The sequence below is a fragment of the Convolutriloba macropyga genome, chromosome 10 (genome assembly GCF_964194025.1).
Source record: "Convolutriloba macropyga chromosome 10, txConMacr16.3, whole genome shotgun sequence".
Lineage (NCBI taxonomy): Eukaryota > Metazoa > Xenacoelomorpha > Acoela > Convolutidae > Convolutriloba > Convolutriloba macropyga.
In genome coordinates, this window is record NC_134477.1 from 31,708,877 (window position 1) to 31,733,876 (window position 25,000).

The following is a 25,000-nucleotide window of genomic DNA, read 5'->3' on the forward strand; positions in this document are numbered from 1 at the left end:
CATTAAGATAAAAACAAATCTACTATAATTCAGTGTTAATGATGGTAATAGATGATGATATCACGCCACATAACAGCAGCTGATGCGCGACATCTTCAAAGTAAACAGAGTGTTCTAGAGAGATAAAACGTGAACAAGAAGAAGGAAAGAGACCCCGACAGAAAGAGAGAGAGAAAGCGCTAGGAATATTTTGCACGATGAGATTCGACTCCGCAAGTTCTGGTATTCTATCCTTGTTAGTAATTAAATCATAAACTGAAGAGTACAAAATTTAAAAGAAAATTTTCCAGATTTCGCAGTGAAAAAAATGTCCACAACCATTTTTTGTCTCTGAAGTCCTGTTATGTAACCCATCTGGAAGAATTACAAAGTTTCGTTGGCCAGTAATGATCGTTAAACTCAGAAAAGTACAAATACTCAAAAATTTCAAAAACAATTGCAAATTACAAATCTGGTGATTCGTGATATTAATATCTTCAGAATCATTTCATTGTCTCAAGAGACTATCCAGTATCACTATTTCAAGCATTAAAAGATCCACTGGCTCATAAAGGTCCACGATGGAACATGATCATAATTTTCAGAAAAAATTGAACAATTCATCAAAAAATTGATATAATTCGAGTCATTAAAACATTGATAACCATTCCATTAACTCTAGAAACTATGTAGCAGTTTATTATGAAGCCTTAATGAGGTCCCTGGCCAATAAACTATTCCAGGGCCAATAAAAATTTTTTCAGTAACTTATTATCAAAACCTTAAGGAGGCTTTCTAGTCCTGGGGCTGAAAAACTTGAATAATGACAAAAAATGTCAAAAAAAGTGGAAAAATTTTAAGTTTTGTAAAAATAATGCTAAAATTCTCAATTTAAAAAGGTTGAAAACCATTCCATTACCAATAGAAACTATGCAGTAACCTAATATAAAACCCTAGAAGAGGTTCCTTGACACCTAGGGCTGAAAAACTCAAATTGACAAAAATTTTCAAAAAAATTGGTGAAAGTTAGTATAAATTTGCGTGTCTTTGTTTGGAGTACCAAAACATATAACTCTTAAAATGGTCATAAAAAGTACTTATGTTTTGCAAAAGACCTTTATCAACTTTAATCAGTCTCAATTTAGACTGGTCCAACAACAAAATCGAAAAAAATGACGGAAAAAATGCAACATTTTGGGCTCAAAAACTCCTAAAAATGATCTTTTAACCTTAAACTACGACCTTCCCAGTAGATCCACCACACTAAGCAGTTGAATGACTACTAAACGCGGCTAAGGGTCTCTAATTAAACTTAATGCCCGCTATGCACTACCTGTTTATCTCATTTTTAAGGACGAAAAGTCAAATGCGTCAGACGAAAAATCGGTCAAGCGAAAAAATCGCATGAAAAAAGACCAACAGGACTAATATGATTGCTACAAACTTCGTTTGAGAGCAATTAATCAAATACGGCAAATGAAAGATTAGCGAAGGAAGGTTTGAAGAAGCATAGAAACTTCAATGCACTCACGCCAGAATAGAAGGTGAACATCTGCTGTTTGAACTCATCATAACCCAGTCTCGTAACTTCAGCGTCTCGTCCTGCATAGCCCATGCACGAGAAATGTCTCTCGTACTCGTGAAAATGTTCCAGTTTAAACTCGAGATTAGCAATACGCTGCCACAGGTTGTTGTAGGCATACGCTTTCAGAGGCTCGATTGACTGCACACAAACAAAAACCTAAACAAACAAGGCAGAGCTAGTTCATTCAATACAACAATTGTGACAATCATTTTTCCTATAGTAAACAAACCGAATAGCATTGAAATGACTCCAATCTGTTGATAACAATATTAGAACAAATTACGAGAGAATCAAATCAATTCAGATACAGGGATCACTCATATGTCAACCTTTTTATTATGTAATTCCTTTTCTGGTACTTGATTAAGTAAAGTAATTTTGATTAATTTACTTTCAAATCATTTTCCATGTAACATTTTCCTGCATTCTTAATGCTTATTGCCTTTCAGTTTTGCGCAGTTTCTTATAGTCCATACAAAGAGGAATTAATGTCTTTTTTTGTTTCAAATGGATGCGAAACATTGCCAAAAACAGAAAATTTTTCTCAACTTTCTACTTACTCGCATGTCGAATTTGACACAATATCCCTTGTCGTCTCTTGGATACAGGAGCGGTCTTTCAATGTACTTCTGTGCAATCAGAGGAATGTCTGCCTCACACATCCGAACTATCTGGTCCAGGTTGTTAGTCACATAGGTGGCCATACCACGTGACAGATTCCAGGGTTTCACAATCCACAGGTTCATGCCATGTGAGTCAAGTGATTCAGCTGAAACGAGGTCCCACAAAAGTCAACAAATTTTAATCCGTAATATTCCCGATAATTTATATCTCCTCGAAACAATGTGAACCGAAATTTGAAACAAGTATTCAAGATATGCAAAATCTTCACTTTTTCGACACAAATTGAGATATGCTACCAATAACTTAGTAACCTTTTTTCATATGCATTGCAAAATAAAGTTTAAGAACAGGGCTTCATCATTATCAACAAACGAAAATTTATGGCAAGTGCTAGCATATCTTCACGTCCTCCTATCATGAATTTTGTCGCAGTATTTCAAGCTTCTATTCACAGAGAATCTGCTATCAATTTTATCATTTCATCAAGACGTCACTCAAAGATGTGGTTATAATGGAATCACGTTCTGCGTCCTCTGATACCTTTTCCGAATAAACCAATGCCCAGAATCATGGAGCCTAAGCTTTGTTCATTACTGCATAGCTGGCGTTTTCAATCAAAAGCGTACAAAGCAGATAATTTTTTCACATGACAAAAGCTCATCGATCATGCCCTTCCCGCAGACCGCTTAGACTCCTCTGGGAGGAGGCAAAGAAACCCTAACAGGGCTTTCATAATGTCTTTTCTACTAACTGAAACGAACTGTGATTGTAGTCAATACTTACTACGCGTTTTCCAGTCGTACACAAATCTGGGCAATTCATAGCGCAGATTGTATGTCTGTTGACACCACGGAGGAAATGTACTACTACCATCATCGTTGAGGGATCTCGCACACGCCGCTTGAACACAAGACAATGACAGCTCAAGAATTACAAATGTATAAAATATCTGAGTTAATATACAGACAGTTTCCATGATACAAAATAGCTACTGGATCCAATAATCAATTTTCCGGGATAAGATCATCACACTTGTACTATTTCAATCATGGTGAAAATAGTACAGGTCAGAAACTAAAGTAAAATTAACTACCTAACAAATCTTTGCACATCATAACGTGCTCCCCGGGAAACTGATTGACAATTTTCTGCATATTAGGCAACCGATCGAAATCTTTGAAATGCTTCAACAAGAAAAGAACATCAGCTGGTGAATTTAATCCATCATCCGACCAAGCAGAATTCTCCAGAGGTGGTGGACAATCACCCGCTTCATAACCCTCTTCGTGGCCTGCTTCCGACTCCTCCGACGCAACGAGAAAACGGAAATGAGGCGAGGAAAGATTTTCCCGGATATCTGCATAAGAAGTAAAAACTGTAACAGTTCGATCCTGTGGGAAAAAGAGAGGCGAGATGGAAGTTGAGGCGTTGTCCGAGGGAAGAACTTGTGATCGCTCTTTACAGACTTCATCCCATTTTGGTTCATGAAGAGGCGGTGGATCTGAAACGAAGAGCAAGTGCATTTTAGTTGACTACCAAGTTCGCGTCACAAAGACAGGCACGACTCCTAAACTAGACCACATATGTATCTGAAGAAACAGAAAACCGACTAGATCAGATCAGTAAATTTTGTTGCTACCAATTTGGCATTTTTTCAAAAATTGAACCCTTTCCCAATTTTACAAGAGGACGAAACAACGCTCTCGTGTTGCTGAATTGATTTGAATTACAGTCGCAGCAATACATTACAGTGTTAAAACTTTGGACCACAGGGCGTTTTGAAATACCCAAGCAAAATAATTGCTCTGAACGAACGTACTTGCTCAGTTCATTGAAGGATTTTGATATTTTTCGAGGTGAAATCTAACTCGATAGCCATTTATAGAGAACTTGCAAAAAATGCAGAGGACGCCTTCACATCTGACTGTACTATCAACTACTATTCGGCTTGAACGAAAAAGGTTCCTGAAAAAATTAGCCAACTCAAAACGTCTTTGAATATGTAGACAAACCCCGTAGACTGGCAAAAAATAGCCGCCATTGATTGCCAAAACCCTGATTTGATTGACAAAACACAAAAAAAAAATAAACTAAAATGATTTCTGTACAAAAACATTTTTAAAGTGCAAACTATTTTGATGTCATTTCTTAATTGGGCATACTCCTGTTTCTTAAAGAGAGGACACAAGGGCTAGTATCAACACCAATAAGCTTTAGAGATGGTAATTAAGAGTTATAAGAACAAAGTTCAAGTAGCGGGCATATAAAATTAGGCTTTATTACAATCCAACAATTGGATTGTATTGGGGCTGTCTTTTTTGTGAGACGTTTTCACACATTCTCTATGACTTTGATCTCTTAAAACGGGATAAGCAGGTAACGCCCAGTCGTCATCAAGTTTAATTAGAGTCCCAGAGCTGGACTTAGTAGTCAATCAAGTGCTTAGAGTGGTGCAGCTGCTGGGAGGACTTAATTCGAGGTTAAAAAGTCGTATTTAAATTTTTGGGCCCAAAATGGAGCAATTTTCACATTTTTTCGTCATTTTTCAAGTTTTTTGTTTGATCAGTCTTAAATTGACGTTTGGCAAAGTTGATAAGTATCTATTGCAAGACATAATTACATCTTACGACCATTTTGTTAGCAATATATGTTTTGCTACTGCAAACATGCAAAATTATACCAATTTTTGCAAATTTTTACATATTTCTTGAGTTTTCCAGACTCAGGTGCCAAGGAACCTCATGGTTTTTAACATTTTAATATCACGAACTTTTTTGAAATTTTTGATAAGAATTAAACTTTCAAATTTTCTTAAAATTACTATCATGTTCCGAATTTTTCAAACTTTCTCCAATGCATCTTTCCTTAGGCTCGCAATTGGAATAATGTACAGTTTTTGGAGGCAAGGAAACAGTTTTGAAGATATTGATTTCACAAACTTTAGCAACTTTTCAGTATAACTTGCAATTAATTTTCAAAATTTTTCTTTCAAAGTTTATCCATCTTTAAGAGCTAATGAAACGTTTTCACGTCTTGCAGACGGGTGACTGGACAGATTCGAGAGACAAGAAATGGTTTTTAATATAAAATCGCGAAAATTAGAAGCTTTCAAAAACTTTTCAGTTTTCAATTTTTTGCATGTAATTGTCAGATTTCTCGAATTTTTCTATCTTAAGTGGCCAATAAACCCCTTTCAAGGTTTGTGCATGAGTAATTTTAAATGGATGAAATTCGGCACTTAGGTTAAAACCTTAAAGAGTTTTAGCAATAATTAATATTTTGTTTTGTTCATTTGATTATTTTAATTTTTCCATTTTTGAGACTGTTCGTCTTTCTGGCTGGCATTGTTCAATTGATATGAGGGTCAGATACAGTAGTTCTAATCATTCATTCAATTCAATTCTTTGAATCGAAATTTCAGGACTTGTCCTGTTATGTTCTCGATTTTATTTCTGATTTCGTTTTTCATACGGATTCGATTTGCTGAGGAAGGCTCTGAACTAAGGTAAAGGTTAACAAAACTAGATCACCGAGAATGGACTATGAATGGATATGGAAAAAATCGTATCAAAAAAGAGAAAATTATAGACAAATGGCCACATGTGAACATCAAAACATTAGCAAAAAGCTAAATTTTGTTCAAATTAGGTTTCTTCACTCTACTTTAGAAATTACTCTTTAAAATTTTACGCCGCAAAACCATTTGCTTTTGCGCTCCACTTCCTGTTTCGCGGGACCAAAATCACTTCGATTTGGCTTCAAAAATCACGAAAAGTTCCAACAAATAAAAATGGTAGGGAGCACTATACGATTGAAATTCTTTGCTTGTAAAAGAGATGGCCGCTATAAAAGCCGACTGAGAAGGCGGCTATTCAAAAGACTCCATTAAAAACTATTAATACTTCGCTAACTTCTTTTTGTGGCCAAAGATTAACAGCAAAGCATAGAAGACACCAATACTACTCAATGTTTAACTTGAATTTCGCCTCAGCATCAGCTAAGACATAAACAGAACATAGCCGGCAGATTGCCGGAAAATAGCCGCCCTTGACGCACATCGGGATTGAAACAGAAAAGGAAGAAGAGACAAATTGACTGAATTTTTTTCTCCTTTTTTTTCAGTGTCAAAACGTGTTCTAAATTGGCGTGCAGTTTCGGTTAGATTCCAAAACTACACTTAACTCAGAAACTGTCAGACATGAAAATCGTGACTTACGCAAAACGAAAAACGTGATCAAAAGGTAAAGCGAATTAAAAAAAAGGAGAGCGCCTAAATAAAAGCCGTTTAGAGGCTGACGGCGGCTATAAAAACGTCAACCAATAATTGAAAAGAGAATAGCCGGCAGATTGCGGAAACATAAACGCCGTTGACGCACATCGGGGTTGAAACAGAAACATACCCGGCAGATTGCCAGAAAATAGCCGCCGTTGATTCCAATAAGCATGATGGGGATGAAAGAATAGAAGATATTGAAAAAAAAAATTTTTGTACAAAAACATTTTTTAAGTCCGATTTATTTTGATGGCATTTCGTAGTTGAACATAACGTACTTCTGTTTCTTAGAGAGAGGCTACAGGGGCTACTATCAATACCAATAAGCATTAGAGATGGTAACTAAGACTTATAGGAACGACGTTCAAATAGCGGGCATCTAAAATTGGGCTTTATGGGTTTATCCCGTTTCTACTTCTGACTTCAATTTTTTATACTGAATCTGTTCATTTTGAATTGCTTTGAACACTTTGCTGACCAACTGATGCTCAAAATCACTTTTAGCAGAATGAGAGAAGAGAGAAACTAGCCTAGAGAAGTCAAAAAGATATCACGCAAAATGTTGAAAAGGCGGCAAAATGAGTTAAAGCGAAACATTTTTTTATTCGACGAAGTAAAAAAAGGAGCGCTATAATAGCCGGCTGAGAAGATGAGGGCGGCTATTAAAAAGAAAAATAGAACAGATAGAAATTGACAAAAATTTTTCCTAAATTTCAAAACTGTTCTAATTCAGTGCGCAGTTTCAGTTAGATTCTAAACCTATACTTACTGCCGCTTCTAAACTGAAAGCTAATAAGCTTAATACCGATACCAGCTACCAAACACTCTAATGAACTTTGATAAACTAATTCTCAATGACTTAATGACCGGGCTTTATCGGTTTATCCCGTTTCTTTTGAATTAGCTCTTTTGGGCGTTTGACCGTATTCACTTTATTGCGTAATTTAATGCATGACAGAACTTAAAATCCTTTCAATTGAAACAGTGAGTGAAGTAAGTCAGAAGTCAAACGTGAAAATCGTGACTTATGTAAAACTAAAAACGTTATCAAAAGGTAAAGCGAGTTAAAAAAAAAACATAGGACAAGTCCTGATATATAATTCGAAGAATTGATTTATTTATGACATGACAATCAATTAAACCACTTTAAAAGCCAAAAGAGAGCTGTTAGTAATGAGACTAAGCAAAAAAAAACAACACAATAACAACAAAAACAAGCAAGACTAAAAATTCAACATTTAATTTTGGAAAAGACAGGATCAACATCAAAAAACAACTGCAATGAACTCGAACTGCCAACTATATTCTTCTAATTCTCATTAGCAACCTGTCATTAAATGTTGATGAGTTCTCTTACTAAAAATATCAAATGATAAGACAAAATACCAAAAAAATTGCAATAGAACTTGCTCAAACTTTTTTAAAACACTTAGTAAAAAAAAGTCACAGAACGGAACAGCTACTGAAGGATACAATTACATCAATTAATTGAGTCCTCAATAACCACCGTTGAGACCAGTCATCAAGAGATTAAGTGATAAGCCAGCAATAAGTACAAAAAACAATAGCAAAACTAAAAAAAAAATCAGATTTTTTTTTAAAAACGAACAAGCGTATAGGTCACAAAAAGCAATAGCTATGAACTGAAAGGATTTGCTTTAATCGAAGCGTTTACAGCAACCAATGAGACCTGTCAATAATGAGACTAAGAGATAAGACGACAAAGTTGAAAAGAAAAACTCGCGAAACTCGAAAAATTAGAGCGTATCAAGTTATAGCTTTTCTCAGCTAAATTTAGATCAATTCATTTCAATAATATTGTTTCTTTGAATCAACTGCACCTGACACTATCTTCTTGCGTTGAACTTTAAATTTACTTCAAGCTAAGAATAAACCTAGCTGGCAGATTGCCAGAAAATAACTGTAATAGCTTCGTAGATCTGCAGTCTCACAAAACAGTAAAAAAAGACAGACCAAAAAATTCGTCTTTTCATTGAAGGCTAATATGTTACATTTTGATTAAAAATCTGTATAAATTTTTCCTGCCTCTATTAGCTGCTCTCAAATAAGCTTCATTTAGAGTGACACACACCCCATTTGACCTTATCTCTTTGAATTAGAGTAAATAAAAGTCAACTTCAAAGTCAGGAAGTCATTTCTGAGAGTGAGGTAAGTCAAGTGTGACCAAAAATTTAATCACTCGAAAGAACAAAAAAACGGCGTGACCAAAATCACTACTCCAATTTGACTTCAGAAATCATGAAAATGTGTGAACAGATCTTCAAAAAAAGACAGCACCCCAATACAATTCAAATTCTTTTAATTGTATAGAAAAACCAAGAGAAGGCCAATAATAGCCCCAGCTATCGCTGTGCGGCTATTAAAAAGTCTAAGTTGAAGTCGATTTCTAACATACAGAAATGGCAGAGCGCAGATTGATGCTTAGGGTAATCAACACACCTTGAAAATCAGGCACCCCCTCCCACGGAATCATCTGAACATCTTTCAACTGCTGATCACGAGACTTGAGCGCATAGGTATGTTCCTGCACTAATGGTTCTCCCTCTTCTACGTCCTTGACAACCCATAGTACAGAATAAGAAGCCATAGTTGGGGTGAAGATGAAGGGAGAGATCTTCACATTAACCTCCTCATCAGAAATCGACCGAGTAATATGGGTTCCTTAAAGAGAACAAATGCAACATTACTTGCGATAACAGAATCAGATTCAGCCTGTACCAATCGAACAACCTTTTAATCACTATTATTGCCTCCAGAAAACAACTTTCATCATCAACGGTCCCTTGTTTAAAATATAACGATATCACCCACCAGGGGGGGGGGGGGGGGGTCAAGCGATGGGGGTAGGGTTGGTAGGGCTAGACAGAAGGGGGTTCTAGATCTCCAGATGGAGGGTGGAAGGTGGTGGTGAGTGGGATGGGTGGGGGAGGGGGTGAGCGACCGAGGGGGAAGAGGTGTAAAAGTTTTTAAGATCGATCAGGAACAGTCCTTTAGACCAGGAAAGTTCCTCCTCAATACAGTTTTGGTGAATCGCATACTTAAAAGATTAGTAAGGTGTAAGGCTCAGAGAGAGCTGCTCTGCCCTAGAGGCTTTACCTGTTTATCCCGTTTTTCAGGAAAAAAGTGAAAAGCGTCAGACAAATCGGTCACGCAAAAAATCGCTTAAAAAGACCACAGAACTACTATAATCGTACCAATTTCTCTTATGAGCGAACAAGCAGATGCCTATTGAAAGCCGCTTTTCCCAAGTGTCAGAAAGGTTCTAAATGGGTGTGCAGTTAAGTTAGATCTTTAAAAAAGTCAAATAGTATCTCAGTCAATAAAAAATTAACTTAAAGACTATGCCGATAAGATTACTACAATTGAACTGCATTAGAAGAACAAGGAGGTCTGCTACTTTTGATACTCGGCGGCAAGACCACAAGAAAAGCAACAAAAACAGGCTACATTTAATAATCCACTAATATTTATCGAAAATAAATCGTGTCAAAGTAAAAAAAACCGCTGCAAGGACAACAAACTTAAATAATAGCTTGCAGATTGCCAGAAAATAGCCGCAATAGCTTTGTAGATCTACAGTTTTAAAGAGATAGTAAAAAATTTCAATGCTGAGATGTAATATTTCTCTTAAGAATCCGGTTAACTTATTGATGCTTCTATTAGCTGCCCTCAAATAACTTTCAATTAGAGTGACACACATTCACTTGACCTTATCACTTCGAATAAAAGTGAAGAAAAGTCAATTTCAGAATGAAGAAGTCATTTTTGAGAGTCTGGTGTGTCACGTGTAACCAAAACGAATGAAAAAACACAGCACGACAAGTCCTGACGTACAATTCAAAGAATTTTCTTTGCCTAAACAACAAACAAGACCTAGAACTGCCTCGCGAATTGGAAAAACCATCTCTAAAAAAATCAGATAAAAAAGCACAGAAAATCAATGTCAATATGCCGCATCTGAACAAAAACCACTAGCGAGAAAAAAAATTTGGTTCAAACACAAAACTAGGCTTAGAGTAAACTAAAAAGGGATGGGAAAAACCACTTAGAAAAAAATCCAATCCAAAAAATCGAAAAAACAGCAAAAATCAAAGTGAAATTGCCGCAAGTGAACAAAAAACCTCTAGCGAGAAAGCGAACTTTTGTTCAAACACGTTTTCTCAATCTACTTTAAAATTAGAGCAAAAATGTCACGCCGCAAAACCACTCGCTTTTCCGCTCCACTTCCTGTTTCGGCGTGACCAAAATCACTACTCCAATTTGACTTCAGAAATCATGAAAATGTGTGAACAGATCTTAAAAAAAAGACAGCGCCCAATACAATTCAAATTCTTTTAATTGTATAGAAAAACCAAGAGAAGGCCAATAATAGCCCCAGCTATTGCTGTGCGGCTATTAAAAAAGTCTAAGTTGAAGTCGATTTCTAACATACAGAAATGGCAGTAGTAGTAGTAGTAGTAGTATAAAACTTCAATTACCTTCTGAGGGTATAAACAAGGATGATGATACAAATGGTATAACAAAGATAAAAATTATGTAACAGCTAGAAAAACATTAATTAAACAGAGAGTCATGCTATACAGAAACTACATCTACACCTAAGGTACCATGTGCAAGGTAAGTCAAAATCATATTTATCATTTCTCATTGCCATTAGTAGATTTTGAGTTGCGGTTTTGGATTTGCAAGTGTCCTTGAAAAAATTGATGCTGACATTACTTAAATCCGCGGCGTCATTTATAATACGTTCAACTCTGAAGAAAAACGATTTTTCTTTACATCTTTTCCTAGCTCGTGTGAGCGCCAGACGTTCACGATCAAGTGTTCGTAGTTTTAAATCCTTTGAGTCCAACTTGAAAAATTTGTCAAAAGATATGCAATTCTCGTTGTTTAAGATTGCCGTAAAAACACGTATGTCACGCTCGATGAGTTGATAGCATATTGGCAGAGAGTTGGATAATTTTAGCAGGGAGGAGTAGTCATTGCAACCAAAGCACCAACACAGGCCATGGATATTGAGCTGTTATAACTTCCGTAGATCAGAAATTTCAGGAAACCAAGCAGGGTATCCATATAGAAGAACCGATAAAACACATGCCTTGAATAAATTGAATTTAACTCCAGATGGGAGGTTGAACGGAACACTGTGCTTCAAGTAATTGAACGATCGACGAAATTTTACTATTTTTGTTTGAATATGAAGACTCCATTTCAACGTTTTGGATACCTCAATTCCCAGATCCGTAATATTATCAAGCGAAGGAATCTCGACATCACCAAGAAGTATATTATCCAATGACATTCTACTAATATGTAAATAACCGCTTTTAGCTAAATTAAAAGACAAATAGTTACAATAAGCCCATAACCGCAACGAGCATAGATCATTTTGAGCACTATTCAAGCAGAATTCGCCATGGCAGAGCAATTTCGTGTCGTCAGCGTAGCAGAGCGCAGATTGATGCTTAGGGTAGCAGAGCGCAGATTGATGCTTAGGGTAATCAACAAAAACCACTAGCGATAAAGCGAATTTTTGTTCAAACGCCGTTTTCTCACTCTATTTTAAAATTAGAGCAAAAAAAATCACGCCGCAAAACCACTCGTTTTTTCGCTCCACTTCCTGTTTCGGTGTGACCAAAATCACTACTCCAATTTGACTTCAAAAATCATGAAAATGAGTGAACAGATCTTAAAAAACATAGCCGGCAGATTGCCGGAATAGCTGCGACAGAATAGACTTGCGTGCCGTTTGAAAGAGATAGAAACAGATACAGATATAAGTTGAAAAATTTATTGACGTCGCTCAAAAAGCTATGTAAAAAATTAAACGATAAATTAAAAAAGCTTGTTAAAATTCATTGCGCAGAAGCCTTTTCATTAGGGACCCTTACTACACATATGAGTTCCTTTGACCTTAAACCAATTCAAAATAAACTTAAATTTTAAAGTGCAATAGTCATTTTATTGAGTGAGGTAAGTCACTTGTGATCAAAATCTAATCACGCAAAACACTTTTGCTAGAGAGATTGAGAAATGACGTCACGCGCGCAAAAGCAGTTAGTGAGAGGAAGAAGTCATTCAGAAAATTTGACTGTTAAGCTTTGAGGTGTGAACAAATGTGAAACGAAAAGAGCGTCAGACGACGAAACAAAAAAACCAAGAGCACCGCAATATAGCTCCGCTCAGCTTACAGCTTCGCAGCTATAAAAAGACAGCGCCCCAATACAATTCAAATTCTTTGAAGTGTAAAAAACAGAAGTCGCTCCAATAATATGACGTCATACACGCAATTCAGTTTAAATTGCAAGAACGAATGAACAGAAACCATATTTGGAAGTGATTGTGACGTCAGATGGTCTTACCAAAAATCTTGATGACGAAATAAAAACCAATACAACGCCAATAATAGCCTCAGCTATAGCTTTTCGGCTGATAAAAATGATCAACTGATGCCTCCTCAACAACACATGACACCTGTCATTAATGAGATCAAGTGATAAGATATGAAAAATAAGGACAAATAAGGGCAACACATCGCAAGTTCTTTCACAACAAAAAAAGTATCGAAGTCATAAAAACCACTAGCTAGTAGTTCGGTTCGCACCATTATTGCCCTTCACTTACGCCTCGTCAGTAACCAATGACACCTGGCATTAATGACACTGTCATATGAAAACAAAAGGAAAAAAACTGTGAGAACTCAAAAATTCGCTAACGTTTTGTTGAATATAACCGAGTAACTTTGCGCGAATCACCCTGAAACAACCGGCACGTAGTTAGCTTGGGTAGTAAGCAGCTTGGGCTTAGGGAGGATAGCAGTACAGGGTACAGTAGGAGCGCTTTGGAGCACGGGAGGCCATGAGCTTGTAGAGGGTTGGATGAGTTGAGGTTGAAGAGAAGATCCAAACTTTCCAAAAATTGCCTTTGCACCATGAATTTAAGTTTTTGTATTGTTCAAGTGGATATCAACATGAAAGCAGTCGAGTCAAAACGAATCAATCAGGACTGTAAAGAAATTACGATCTGTAAAGAATTCACAGGACTACAAATTTAATCTCCATCCTTTGGAAAGAGACAATAGGAGCCTTAACGTAAAATTGACTTCAATCAACCCAACAAATCAACCCAAAAAACATAGCCAGCAAAATGAAACATATCCGACAGATTGCCGGAAAATAGCCGCCGTTGATTCCAATAAGTATGATTGGGATTGAAAGAATAGAAGATATTGAAAAAAGCTTTTTGAACAAAAACATTTTTCAAGTCCGATTTATTTTGATGGCATTTCGTAATTGAACATGATTCTGTTTCTTAGATTGAGGCTACAGGGGCCACTATCAATACCAATAAGCATTAGAGATGGTAACTAAGACTTATAGGAACGACGTTCAAATAGCGGGATCTAAAATTGGGCTTTATGGGTTTATCCCGTTTCTATTTCTGACTTCAATTTTTCATACTGACTATGTTCATTTTGAATTGCTTTGCTGAGCAACAGATGTTCAAAATCACTTTTAGCAGAATGAGAGAAGAGGGAAACTAGCCTAGACTAGTAATAGCCGGCTGAGAAGATGAGGGCGGCTATTAAACAGAAAAAAAATAAGAGATAGAAATTGACAGAACTTTTTAGAAGTATAATTTTTAATTTGGTGGGCAGATTCTGCATATTCGGATAGATTCAACAATTACAGCAACTTAACTCAGCATCTAAATTCAACTCTATTAAGCATAAGACTAATGCCAGCTAGCAATCGCTTTAATGAACTTTGATAACCTAGGGCACTATGACTTGATGACCGGGTTTTATATGCTTATCCTGTTTCTTTTTATCTTTTGACTTTGCTCTTTTGACTTCGACCGTATTCATATATTACTTAATTCAATACGCGAAAGAAGAACTTAAAATCCATTCAGTTGAAACAGTGAGTGAAGTAAGTCAGAAGTCAAGCGTGAAAATCGTGACTTATACAAAACGAAAAACGTGATCAAAAGGTAAAGCGAAATAAAAAACATAGCAGGACAAGTTCTCACGTACAATTCAAACAATTTTCATTGACTAAAGAAAAACTAGACCTAGAAAGGGCTATGAGAGATTTGGGCAAACCGTTTAAAAAAAATCAGATCAAAACAAAAAATCGACGTCAAAATGCAGCTGTGAAAAAACCACTAGCGAGAATATGAAATTTAGTTTAAAAAACTAGGCATAGAATGAACTACGAATGGATTGGGGAAAACCATTTAGAAAAACATCCAATCCAAAAAAAAAACGAAAAAAAAACTTGTTCAAATACCGTTTTCTCACTCCACTTTATCATTGGAGTGAAAAAAAATTACGCCGCAAAAGCACTGGCTTTTTCGCTCCACTTCCTGTTTCGGCGTGACCAAAATAACCACTCCAATTTGACTTCAAAAATCATGAATTTGTGTTAACAGATATTTAAAAAGACAGCGCCTTAATAAAATTCAAATTCTTTAAATCGTTAAAAAGGAGAGCGCCTAAATAATAACCTCTGAGAGACCGACAGCGGCTATTAATGGCAATCCACATTGTTAAAACTATAAGTTAATATGTATCCGAGTATAAGTTAATATGTATCGGTGTATTGGAGCTTTTTTGACCAAATACCAAATAGATTATTCTTTTTTATATACGTATGTATAATATACGTATGTATAATTTTATATGTATAGTATAAAATTGGTACTTCCGGTAAAAAAAAACGAAAACCACATCCTCTTCGAGTCGTAAAAACCACTCCAAATTCAATACTCCTGTTGGAGTTTTAAAAAGATACCTCTCAAAAACTCTTCGAGTCGTAAAAACAGAAAACCGTAACGCCTCTTCGAATCGTTGAAATTAGATCACCTTCGAGACGTAAAAAGACAACGCCCACAATACAATCCCTTTACTGGATGGTAAAAAAGGAGAGCGCCTAAGTAAGCCTTTGAGCGGCTCATGGCGACTTATAATTACTAGCTTGCGAACAGTTACCAATTACGGTTAACAATTCAAGCACAAAACTTTCAGCCCTAGGAAGAATTTTTTTCTACTAAGGAGCTAAACAAGTTTAAGGGCTCTTACCATAGTGATCCATAAAGTACCACACTGGTTCGTATTTCTCCTCATCTGACTCGATCGTGTCATCGGTACCCGCTCCTTCGGACTTCATGGTGTAATTACCGACAAATTTCCACATGTGATCGTAAACCTAAAAAAGTACAAGGATTAATAATTAGTTGGCTAACGAAATAGTTCTCGTCCACGTGTGAAAATTTCCAGAAAACAATTTTGCCTCCTTTTATTCAGCAATATAAAATCATCCTGCTTTTAAACGGTGCATTCATTTGAAAAATGGCTATTTAAAAATAGCAAAACGCATCAGGTAATTCAAGGGGCAAGCGATGGTTTATATTGCAACATAGTATTAACCGATTATCGAACATTAAACACATCCGGCAGAGTGCCGCAAAATAGACTGTTGCAACTCCCGAATAAAAAGACGACGAAGAGCAAACTCAAAAGATCGATTCACAAAAAGTTCTATTCTATCGTTATCAAATCAAATTTCAATAACTATCAATAAACTAAAAGGCTACATTGTCTTTCAACATTATAGGCTTTTAAATATCTAGTTCGGGTGATATCTATTAATTTTCAGTTAGAGATTTTAATTCTCCAATTACATTCAATACATGAGCGCAAAAGAGGTAAGTAATTTATAATCAAAAAATATTACAGGAAAAATTCATACTGTCATACTTTAAGAGTACCATAAAAACAAAAAATTGTAAACAGAATAATATATGACACCACGTACACAAATTCAGCAACTGAACAGAAGAACATATTGAAAAGTTCATTCTTTGACATCTTGATGAGTGACCAAATTGGCAGCAACAGAATTGAAAACAACAGACCAGCGTCGGTCAAATTGCTTGCAAACCACCGGCGGTTCGCTTCGGAAGTACCCAGCTGTGGCTTAGAGATGCACAAAGGGGGGATAAGCGGAGTGCGGGAGTCAAACGATGGGGGGTCGGGTTGGGATGGCTGGAACAGAGGGGGTCCAAGCCACTAGGAGGAGGGTGGCCTCGGGGTGAATTGAGTGACAAACTTTGAGTCTTTCCCATTATAGCCCCTCCCATGAAATTAAAGCCCCCTCATTATGGTATGATTATGATGATTGGTGTGGGCATAGGTTATCAGACCACTTAGCTGGGGGGAGGCTAAAATGGGAAAGACCCCAAACTTTTAAGATGAGGAACCCCACTTCACACCATGAAATTGTGTCCTCAAAACAATTTTATTAAATCGCATTTTCAGCGACAGGCAAGGCTTTAAGAGAACTGAATACCCTATGGACGTTACCTGTTTATCCCATTTTTAAGGACGAAAAGTCAAATGCGTCAGACGAAAAGGATCAGCAGACTAATATAAATCCTGCAAGCTTCGTTGTAGAGCAATTAAAATATTAGTTACAGTTAACTCTACTGAGTGTTGTCTTCTGAATTTCTGCTAGGCTCAAAAGTGAGGGGACTCTGTCGCCCAGAAGATCGATCAAATAAAAGAAACCATAGATTTTGAGTCGACGAAGCAAGCGTTACTTTGTTACTCAGCTATTTGTACTCTTGTGAAAATTTCTTAAAATTTAGATGGTCTCAAAAAATTTAATTCACAATGAGGCTTGTAATATCAATTATTCTCAGATAGATAACAGAGGTAAGAAAATTACTTGCGCTTCAATAGAAAAAAACAACCTCAAGACAATTTATAATAGTAATTAAGATAAATATAGCAAAAGCTCCGTGGTTAACTTCCCAAATGAACTTAACCCAAATGCTCACAGTATGGCACCTGGTCTTGCACTTGCAAATTCCAAGTTTAGTCTCACTAAACTGAGTTCTCCGGCTTCTCTAAGAATCAAACTTCTCAAGTTGCTTAAATACGAAATTATTTCTCACCGCAAAAAACTCACTCCCTCCCTCCCCCCTCTCCCTCTCCCTCTATCTCTCTCTCTCTCTCTCTCTCTCTCTCTCTCATGATTGTGCGAAAATCTCTCCTTTATAAAATTCAACACTCTCTACGTGTATCACTTCAATTTATGCTCCAACAACACGCACTTTTCTTAAGCAAACAAACCTTAATCTCTTAAGTAAACATTGCAACTTACTTGCGAAATCCGTCATATTCTGTAGGAGGGCTCTATTTAATGTGCAAACGAATCATTGCAAGATTTTGCTCTGCCACCCGACTGCTACTAACCACTGCTCAACGTTCATCTTATAAGAAAACGACCTTTAGACTTTTTATGTAATCAAACCCACTCCGCTCTATCAAACATATGCACATCTCATTTCAATCAGTGTTTGCTCAGTAAACCATGCACGAGATGCTTTGAACGTTCTTATCGCTCCATTTCTGCTATCAAAACCAACAAGCTGAAATCAATCTATATCAAACACTGTGTTATTCATGTGATTTCCTGTAGTTAAAAACCGCCGAAAAGAAGAACATTTCTAAAATCCTACACTTTGACCTCCAGGGGTCATCCAGGGATTAGCCGTCCAAAATGAGGGGTCAAGTTGAAAATTTAAATATCTTTGCGGAAAGTCCATCCACAGGTCCACCCACAAATTTTTATGACATAACTATTAATAAGGGACGAGCAGTGCATGCGCTCATGTCTCGTGGGTGTTCCGCGTGGATCAAAATTCAAAAGTTCATATCTCGTGTTCTAGGAGTCAAAATCAGTTCCGGTAAAAATATCTAGAAACTGTAGGGTTCCAATTAGTGGCAAAACTTATCTCTGGTAAAACTAAATTCCTTCACTTCAAATCCAAATTCGATTTCTCTTCAAAAAATCTAGTTCACTTCAAAATTTAAGTTTGCTCTCTAGTGGATTTGGACTTTGGTCTGATGCACAAATACAACTTTGCTAAACAACCGAAATATTCTGACAGCTCAATACTCTTTTGTTCAGTGATTTGTTTGTTTAAGATATATCACTGAATTCCTCTCAGTGGCGCATTCGGAACAAACCCTTTTTTATAGAAAGCAAAACTGAAATGGCTAACTTAAATTAAATAACCTGACTTAAATTAACTAACTCACCTGCTATATCTGCTTATGACAATTTTATCGTAAATTTATGCACTCCACACACTGAGAAGCACTTTGAGATTTAAAACAAACTTCGGAAAGAATTAGGCCAACAAAATAAATACAGCCGGAAGATTACCGAATTAGCTTGGAAACAGACCTGCTTGCAGTAAAATACGGATAGAAACAGATACAGAAAAAAAATAAAAAACATGGGCGCCACCAGAGGGGTGCATCAGAGAATTTTCTACGGGTATAAAAGGTTCCGACCCTTACGCCAGTCATTTCCCTTAATCACTCAGCGCTACTATCTAAGTTTAGATCTGTAACAAAAAACAAGATCAGAGAATCATCGCAATATAGCTACGCTCAGCCAACAAACACTCAGTTATTAATTCAACAAGAAGATCAATGATGTCGCTCCTCAATTGGATGTTAAAAATTTAATTTGCTAAGAATTTCTCCATAATTTTTCGAAATCATGGTCTGGTTTCCGATTATGAATAGCAGTTTAATCCGACATTACGTGAAACCAACATGCGAAGACAGCATATTTTTATTAGGCGAGTTTCCCTCCACCATTTCCGCCCGATCTCAAACAAATGTTCACTGTTATCGTTGTTAACCGCGAACAATTCATCAAGTTATCGATTTTCTGGAATGTAAATTTGATTCTAAGTTATCTCTTTGCTGCCATGAAAATTCAGAAAATTTAACAAACCAACTGATTCAATTCTGTCAGTCAAATTCTTCCGCTCAATATCAGCAACGTGCCCATTTGTCTCTTCTGGTTGCCCACCCAGTGGACTTAACCCTATCAGCTGCTCAACCCTGTCCAAAAGCTCCACATCCTTCTCCAGGAATTTAGAGAGTCGTTTCAAAGGGAATGTGAACCAATTGTCAATGAGGTAGACGTCTAAACCTGGTTCAAGATCCTGTAAAAGGTACAATTTATTTTAAGATCTCATGGTACAATACAAAAAGTTCGTGGTTCGATCCCAACTTTATCTAAATTTAACAGAGCGAGAAATGAAGTGCAGCTCAAATTTGTTCACGGAATGGCACTCAGGAATAGAAAGGTTTGTTTGTTACAGACTGGTATTCTATACAATGCTGTACATTATATTTCAAACATTATTTCTTTTAGAAATAAAGGTTCTTCGAAACACCTTGTGAAGAGGCAAATGTGAATACAATTCTGCAAGACAGCTCATGTGTGCCATTATCTGTTGTGAAGTGTTCCACCTTCGGTTAATATTGAAAGTGTGGTGTTGGTGGTGCTGGGGTTGGTGTTGTTGGTGGACGTCAGAGAAGCAATCTAATCAGCTTGGTTCACTGACGCCAGTGGTGACGTTTCAAAAAATACCCAAGCAATAATTTTCCTTTTGGCATGATACGTCTAGGTACGCTTTGCTCAGTGTTGTTCCTTGGCAACAGTTCAGATGTTTCGTCAGATTTGCATAACAAATCTTCTTTCGCTACCGACAAAAAGTCCCTAACCATTGAATTACATCTATCGAATCAACATTATAACTTGGTGTTTCAAAGTTACAGTTTTATTGCACGTGCCTCCTCGCTTATCTGTCATTTCAGCCCATATGTCAATCATTTAGATATTTTTGACAGAATTGCAAATGAAGATTTAATTAGGAAAAACTAAGGTCTCGTAAAAAAGGTCTCAAACAATTTGTCATCTGAAATTATTTATCGCCGCAACATAGCACCGACAGGCGGTCTTCTGTGCCGCGAAATGTCTTCAAAGATTAAATTATGGAGTCCGAAAATCGGTACACATTTTCAGAAATGAGAAAATTTATTCAACAGAGCAAAAAGAAGTCTTTACAACACCTGGTACATTTGTCAAAAAGCTTGTCATTTAAACTCATTGCAAAACTTGGACGCTTTCAAAGGACAAAAAAGAGGCTTCACTGTCTTTGAATGCACTACCCAATCGCTTTCCGGAAATAATCAGGAACGGCTATTTAATATCTGTGTTTTTACAAAAACAAGGTTCTTATCTCGATTCATAGAGGATATTGTATACATTACTCAATATACGAAACATACGAAATAACATAAGATAACTTTGTGGCAGCTGCTTTTCTCGATATGTCTAAATCATGCGATACCTTTGATATTTTGAACCTCGCTATCTTTGGACCTCTCAATAAGCCATTAAATGACGTATACCCAGTTTTCAACTTGCCGGGGGCCCTCTAGAGTCATTAATCTCGGTAACAGACCTTGGTGTAGTTGTCAATACTTCGCTAACGTGGTCTGAGCATTTGGAAAATCGATTAAAAAAGACCAACAAGGTACTTTTGTAATTGAGAAATCTGTCGAACACAATGAACAAGTCAAGATATGTCTCTACAAATCGCTGTTACTGTCGACTTTGACGTATGGAGTCAGTTCATTCACGTGTCTCGATTGGACTTGCAGAGACTAGAGAAGTTTCAAAAGAGTACTGAAGTGGATAACGAACAACTTCAAACTTAACTACGAAGAACTTCTGTTACGAGTGGACCTACTGCCTCTCTTTATGTATCTGCAATTGAACAGCCTACTTTTCTTTTCGAGTTTACTGGAGCAGAAGTTCTACTTGTGCCCCATTCCAATTCCGCGTGACGCAGAAAAGAGAAAAAAAACTCTTTAAACTCAAAAAGGTCAGAACCGAAAGAACCCGACATGAGTTTTTCTACCGAATGAGCCGGATTGTCAGTATTATCGGAAACGAAGTGGATTTCTTAAATCTGATTGGTCTAAGAACCCGAATTATATAAATTATGAAAAAATCGTCAAAACAACTTCTCAGAGCCAAACGTGTGTTCTTGGCAGCTGGCATGTGATTGCCACCTGCGCCGAGATCAGTGGTCAAGATTCTAATCCAACAACAGGGAGAAATTCTCTCAGGACAACCTGAAAATCCACAACAGCAACAACAATATGTGAATGTAAATTGTAAATCAACAATGGCCCTTATTACTATAATGTCTCAAATCGGATTTCAAGTCCTATTTCAAATAGCGACCAAAAATCTGAATAGGCAATGTTTTTTCGATGAAAATCCCAATATTGAAGGCAAAGCCCTATTCAAAGAAAATTAAGAAGTGAGTTACAGCCTACTTTTGTTACGCTGAAAACTTGCTCTTTGCCAACATGGCTTACCAGAACACAAAAACGGACAAATTTCTTCATTTTAAGAAAACTGAAGTATAAAATTAGAATGTTCAGTTCTCAAAGCTGCATAGAACAATCGATTTGATTTACCAAAAAAACTCGAGTTTACAGAAAAGTTTACAGAAGCGCCCACGAAATTTCACCTTATTTTTTTTGTACAGACAAAATTATCTGGGAATTGATCAGTGTTCCCGAAAAAATTCACGAAAAAAATGTGTAATATACGTATTCTCTCTCTTTTAATTTATTATGTAAACTCCTTCTTGTCTAAGGCCTGAGCGGATGCTGTTAGAACTTCGGAGCGTGTTCGGACAGTTTTATTCAAAGCAGTAAAGTCATTGAAGTCATTGAAAAAGTGAAATGTTAGAAGTCAGGTCGTAAGAATCATCGATGTAGACGAATTAACAAAGCATAGCAGGAGAATTCCTGACGTACAATTCAAAGAATTTTCTTTTGCTAAACAAAAAACTAGAACTAAAACTGACTGAGTGAATTGGGAAAACCATTTCCGAACAAAAAAAAGATAAAAAGTAAAAACAAACAGAAAATCAAACCTCATGGTGTAATCGTGACTTGTGTAAAACGAAAAACGTGATCAAAAGGTAAAGCGAAATAAAAAAAAGCAGAGCGGCTAAATAATAGCCGTTGCGAGGCTGATGGCCGATCGATTGTATAAACCATTTAGAAAAAAATCTGATCAAAAAAATCGAAAAAAAAACAGTAAAAATCAAAGTGAAATTGACGCATGTGAACAAAAAATCAGTAGCGAGAAATGGAAATTTAGTTCAAACAAAAGCAATACATCTAGAATGAACTACGAATGGATTGGGAAAAAACCATCTAGAAAAAAATCCGATCCAAAAAATCGAAAAAAACAGTGAAAATCAAAGTGAAATTGCCGCATGTGAACAAAAAATCACTAGCGAGAAAGCGAATTTTTGTTCATACAACGTTTTCTCACTCTCCTTTAAAATTAGAGCGAAAAAATTTCACACCGCAAAACCACTCGCTTTTTCGCTCCATTTCCAGTTTCGGCGTGACCAAAATCAAGAAAATGTGTGAACAGATCTTAAAAATAGACAGCTCCCCAATACAATTCAAATTCTTTGAATTGTAAAAAAAGTACGATGTCCCCAATAATAGCCTCTATCGCTTCGCGGCTATTAATAATCAAAAGTCATTATTTTGATTACTTAACATAAAGGTTGAATATGTTAGCATGAAAACGGCATCGAATATTTCGTTATTGAAATCATAAGGGCGTATGTTTGATATTTAGTTGCAAGGTTATATCAGTGTGGTTAATAGTGGTTAAAATAGTATAGCATTATAAATGTCAAATGTTTATGTAGGTACATTACAAAGTAGCTGACCAAATCCTTTCCTGGATTTTATTTTTTTTACCTATACATTTTTTATTTGATCAATTTATCACAAGATCTTTAAGTCCTTTCGGTAGATATGAACAGTCGTTTCATGCAGCATTGACAATTGAACATTCAAACTTTATACTTCAGTTTTCTCGAAATGAAGGAAAATTCTTTCTTTGAAGTTTCTTTTTCCAATGATGCTCTAACTTCAGATGCGTGAAGCAAATCCTCTAACATAACAGATAATAATTTAGAATTGTCGCTGAATAATCAGTAATAACCTCAGAAGCGCTGATCTCATACTCAATCAGTCTCTCTTCTTCATTAGTCTCTTCATCTGAGTTTTCCCTCCTCTTAACGAGCCCAACAGTCATTGCACTGCTACAGTCATAAACAGATGTGATTATTTTCTCCAGCACCTTGAACCTCAATGGAACCGGTAGTCCCATTTTGTCAAACTGGTCCGCGTGCAACTGGTAGACTTGCTCTAGATTCATATTTACAGGTCTGAAGGAAACAAACACTACTCTAAAATAAGACATTAAATGATTGCAACTGTTCCTCTATACTTTACCGCGTAATTAAACTTTGTAAATTTCTGATCAATTGCACCCGCTAGATGGCTGATTATAGTTGAAAAATCTCGGTTAATTTAGTTCAGGAAAATTCTTTTTATCAGCCTCTGTGTGTGAAGAATTAAACGTAAGCTGGGTGGGGCGGGGTAAGTAGGGGTGGATGCGGGGCACGTGTGAGTTTATGGGGGGGGGGGGGGGGGGTGTCGTGAGAGTGACAGTAGATTGTGCAATTTAGGAACAGAGGAGAGACTGCTATGGGATCAAAACTTCTCAATAACATTTTCACCTAGAATATCAACAAAGGTAATTATTGACCATTAGAAACTAAGTGAGTACTGGAAGTAACCCAATGTTCGTAAAACAAAAGTCAATGTCGACAATAAAGAAGTTCTAGTTATAAACAGATTACTTAATTAGTTTTATAAACCTACATAAAACTAATACTCCTCTTCTAGACATAGAAACCGGCATAAATCAACTCTCTTTGAGCGTAAAAAGATTTTTAAAAAGGCTTATCGTGGTCGATGAATATACTTAAGGACACGGCGACATCGTGCTGCTTTCTGGAATTCGTTTCAACTTCTTGGCGAACAGGCTCATTCAAACAGCAAAGGCTTAGCTGAAGTGATCCTTTTAACTGTCATCAGTTTCAAATTTACAGGTAAAAAGAGTATAGCAAGCGAAACTAGTCCATTTTATGCGTAAAGCAAAAATCTTCTGATATTAAAAAGTTTTTGTAAAAAAATCCCCTGAGCTGTCCCATTTTTAGCTTCAATTGAGCAGATCATAACTGCTGATTTACATGTTAGTTATTCAGTTTGTTTTCTGGATGACCGAAATAGAAATTAATTAGTTTTCTCATCTTCCAGCTTTACCTAAGCCGTTTCGAGAATCGGTGTAAAATGTGGCCAAATTGTTTATCGAGATTCAAAAAATCTCGATGAATGCGAATCAAATCAAAACCAGTTGTCGCTAAACTGAACTAGAAACAAGCACAATCAATTTACAGTTTTGGAAGTGTAAACTATCAAAACCAAACTTTGCGGTATGACAAAACGTCAGAATATGAAAACTGAATTAAACAAGAACAGCAAAACGAAAAATCGAGTGCACCAAAGGCCTAAATTGTTCCGCAATGTCCACAATTATCAACAAAAACAACTATAGCGAATTTGCAAATAAGAAAAATCAGTGTAGCTATGAATATTATCACACGGTTGCTATCGCCACCGAGAAGTTATCAAACTCCGAGGCGAAGCCGAGGTGTTATGATAACTTCGAGGGCGATAACAACCG

General features: G+C 36.5%; 1 protein-coding gene across 2 annotated transcripts in view; it reads right to left on the reverse strand.

The window, feature by feature from the left end:
• LOC142347870 (tubulin--tyrosine ligase-like protein 12) overlaps positions 1-25,000 on the reverse strand; it is a 135,244-nt gene that overhangs the window by 7,897 nt on the left and 102,347 nt on the right. The window contains exons 2-9 of one of the 2 annotated variants that reach the window (XM_075399015.1): positions 23,411-23,636; positions 19,305-19,514; positions 15,565-15,691; positions 8,922-9,143; positions 3,282-3,689; positions 2,972-3,088; positions 2,125-2,333; positions 1,511-1,720 (exon numbers count right to left, since the gene is read on the reverse strand). In XM_075399015.1, the coding sequence (XP_075255130.1) occupies positions 1,511-1,720; positions 2,125-2,333; positions 2,972-3,088; positions 3,282-3,689; positions 8,922-9,143; positions 15,565-15,691; positions 19,305-19,514; positions 23,411-23,626 (1,719 nt within the window). In that variant the 5' untranslated portion in view covers positions 23,627-23,636. Of the gene's footprint in view, positions 1-1,510; positions 1,721-2,124; positions 2,334-2,971; positions 3,089-3,281; positions 3,690-8,921; positions 9,144-15,564; positions 15,692-19,304; positions 19,515-23,410; positions 23,676-25,000 lie in introns of those variants that run through there. The other variant, XM_075399014.1, reaches the window with a different exon arrangement.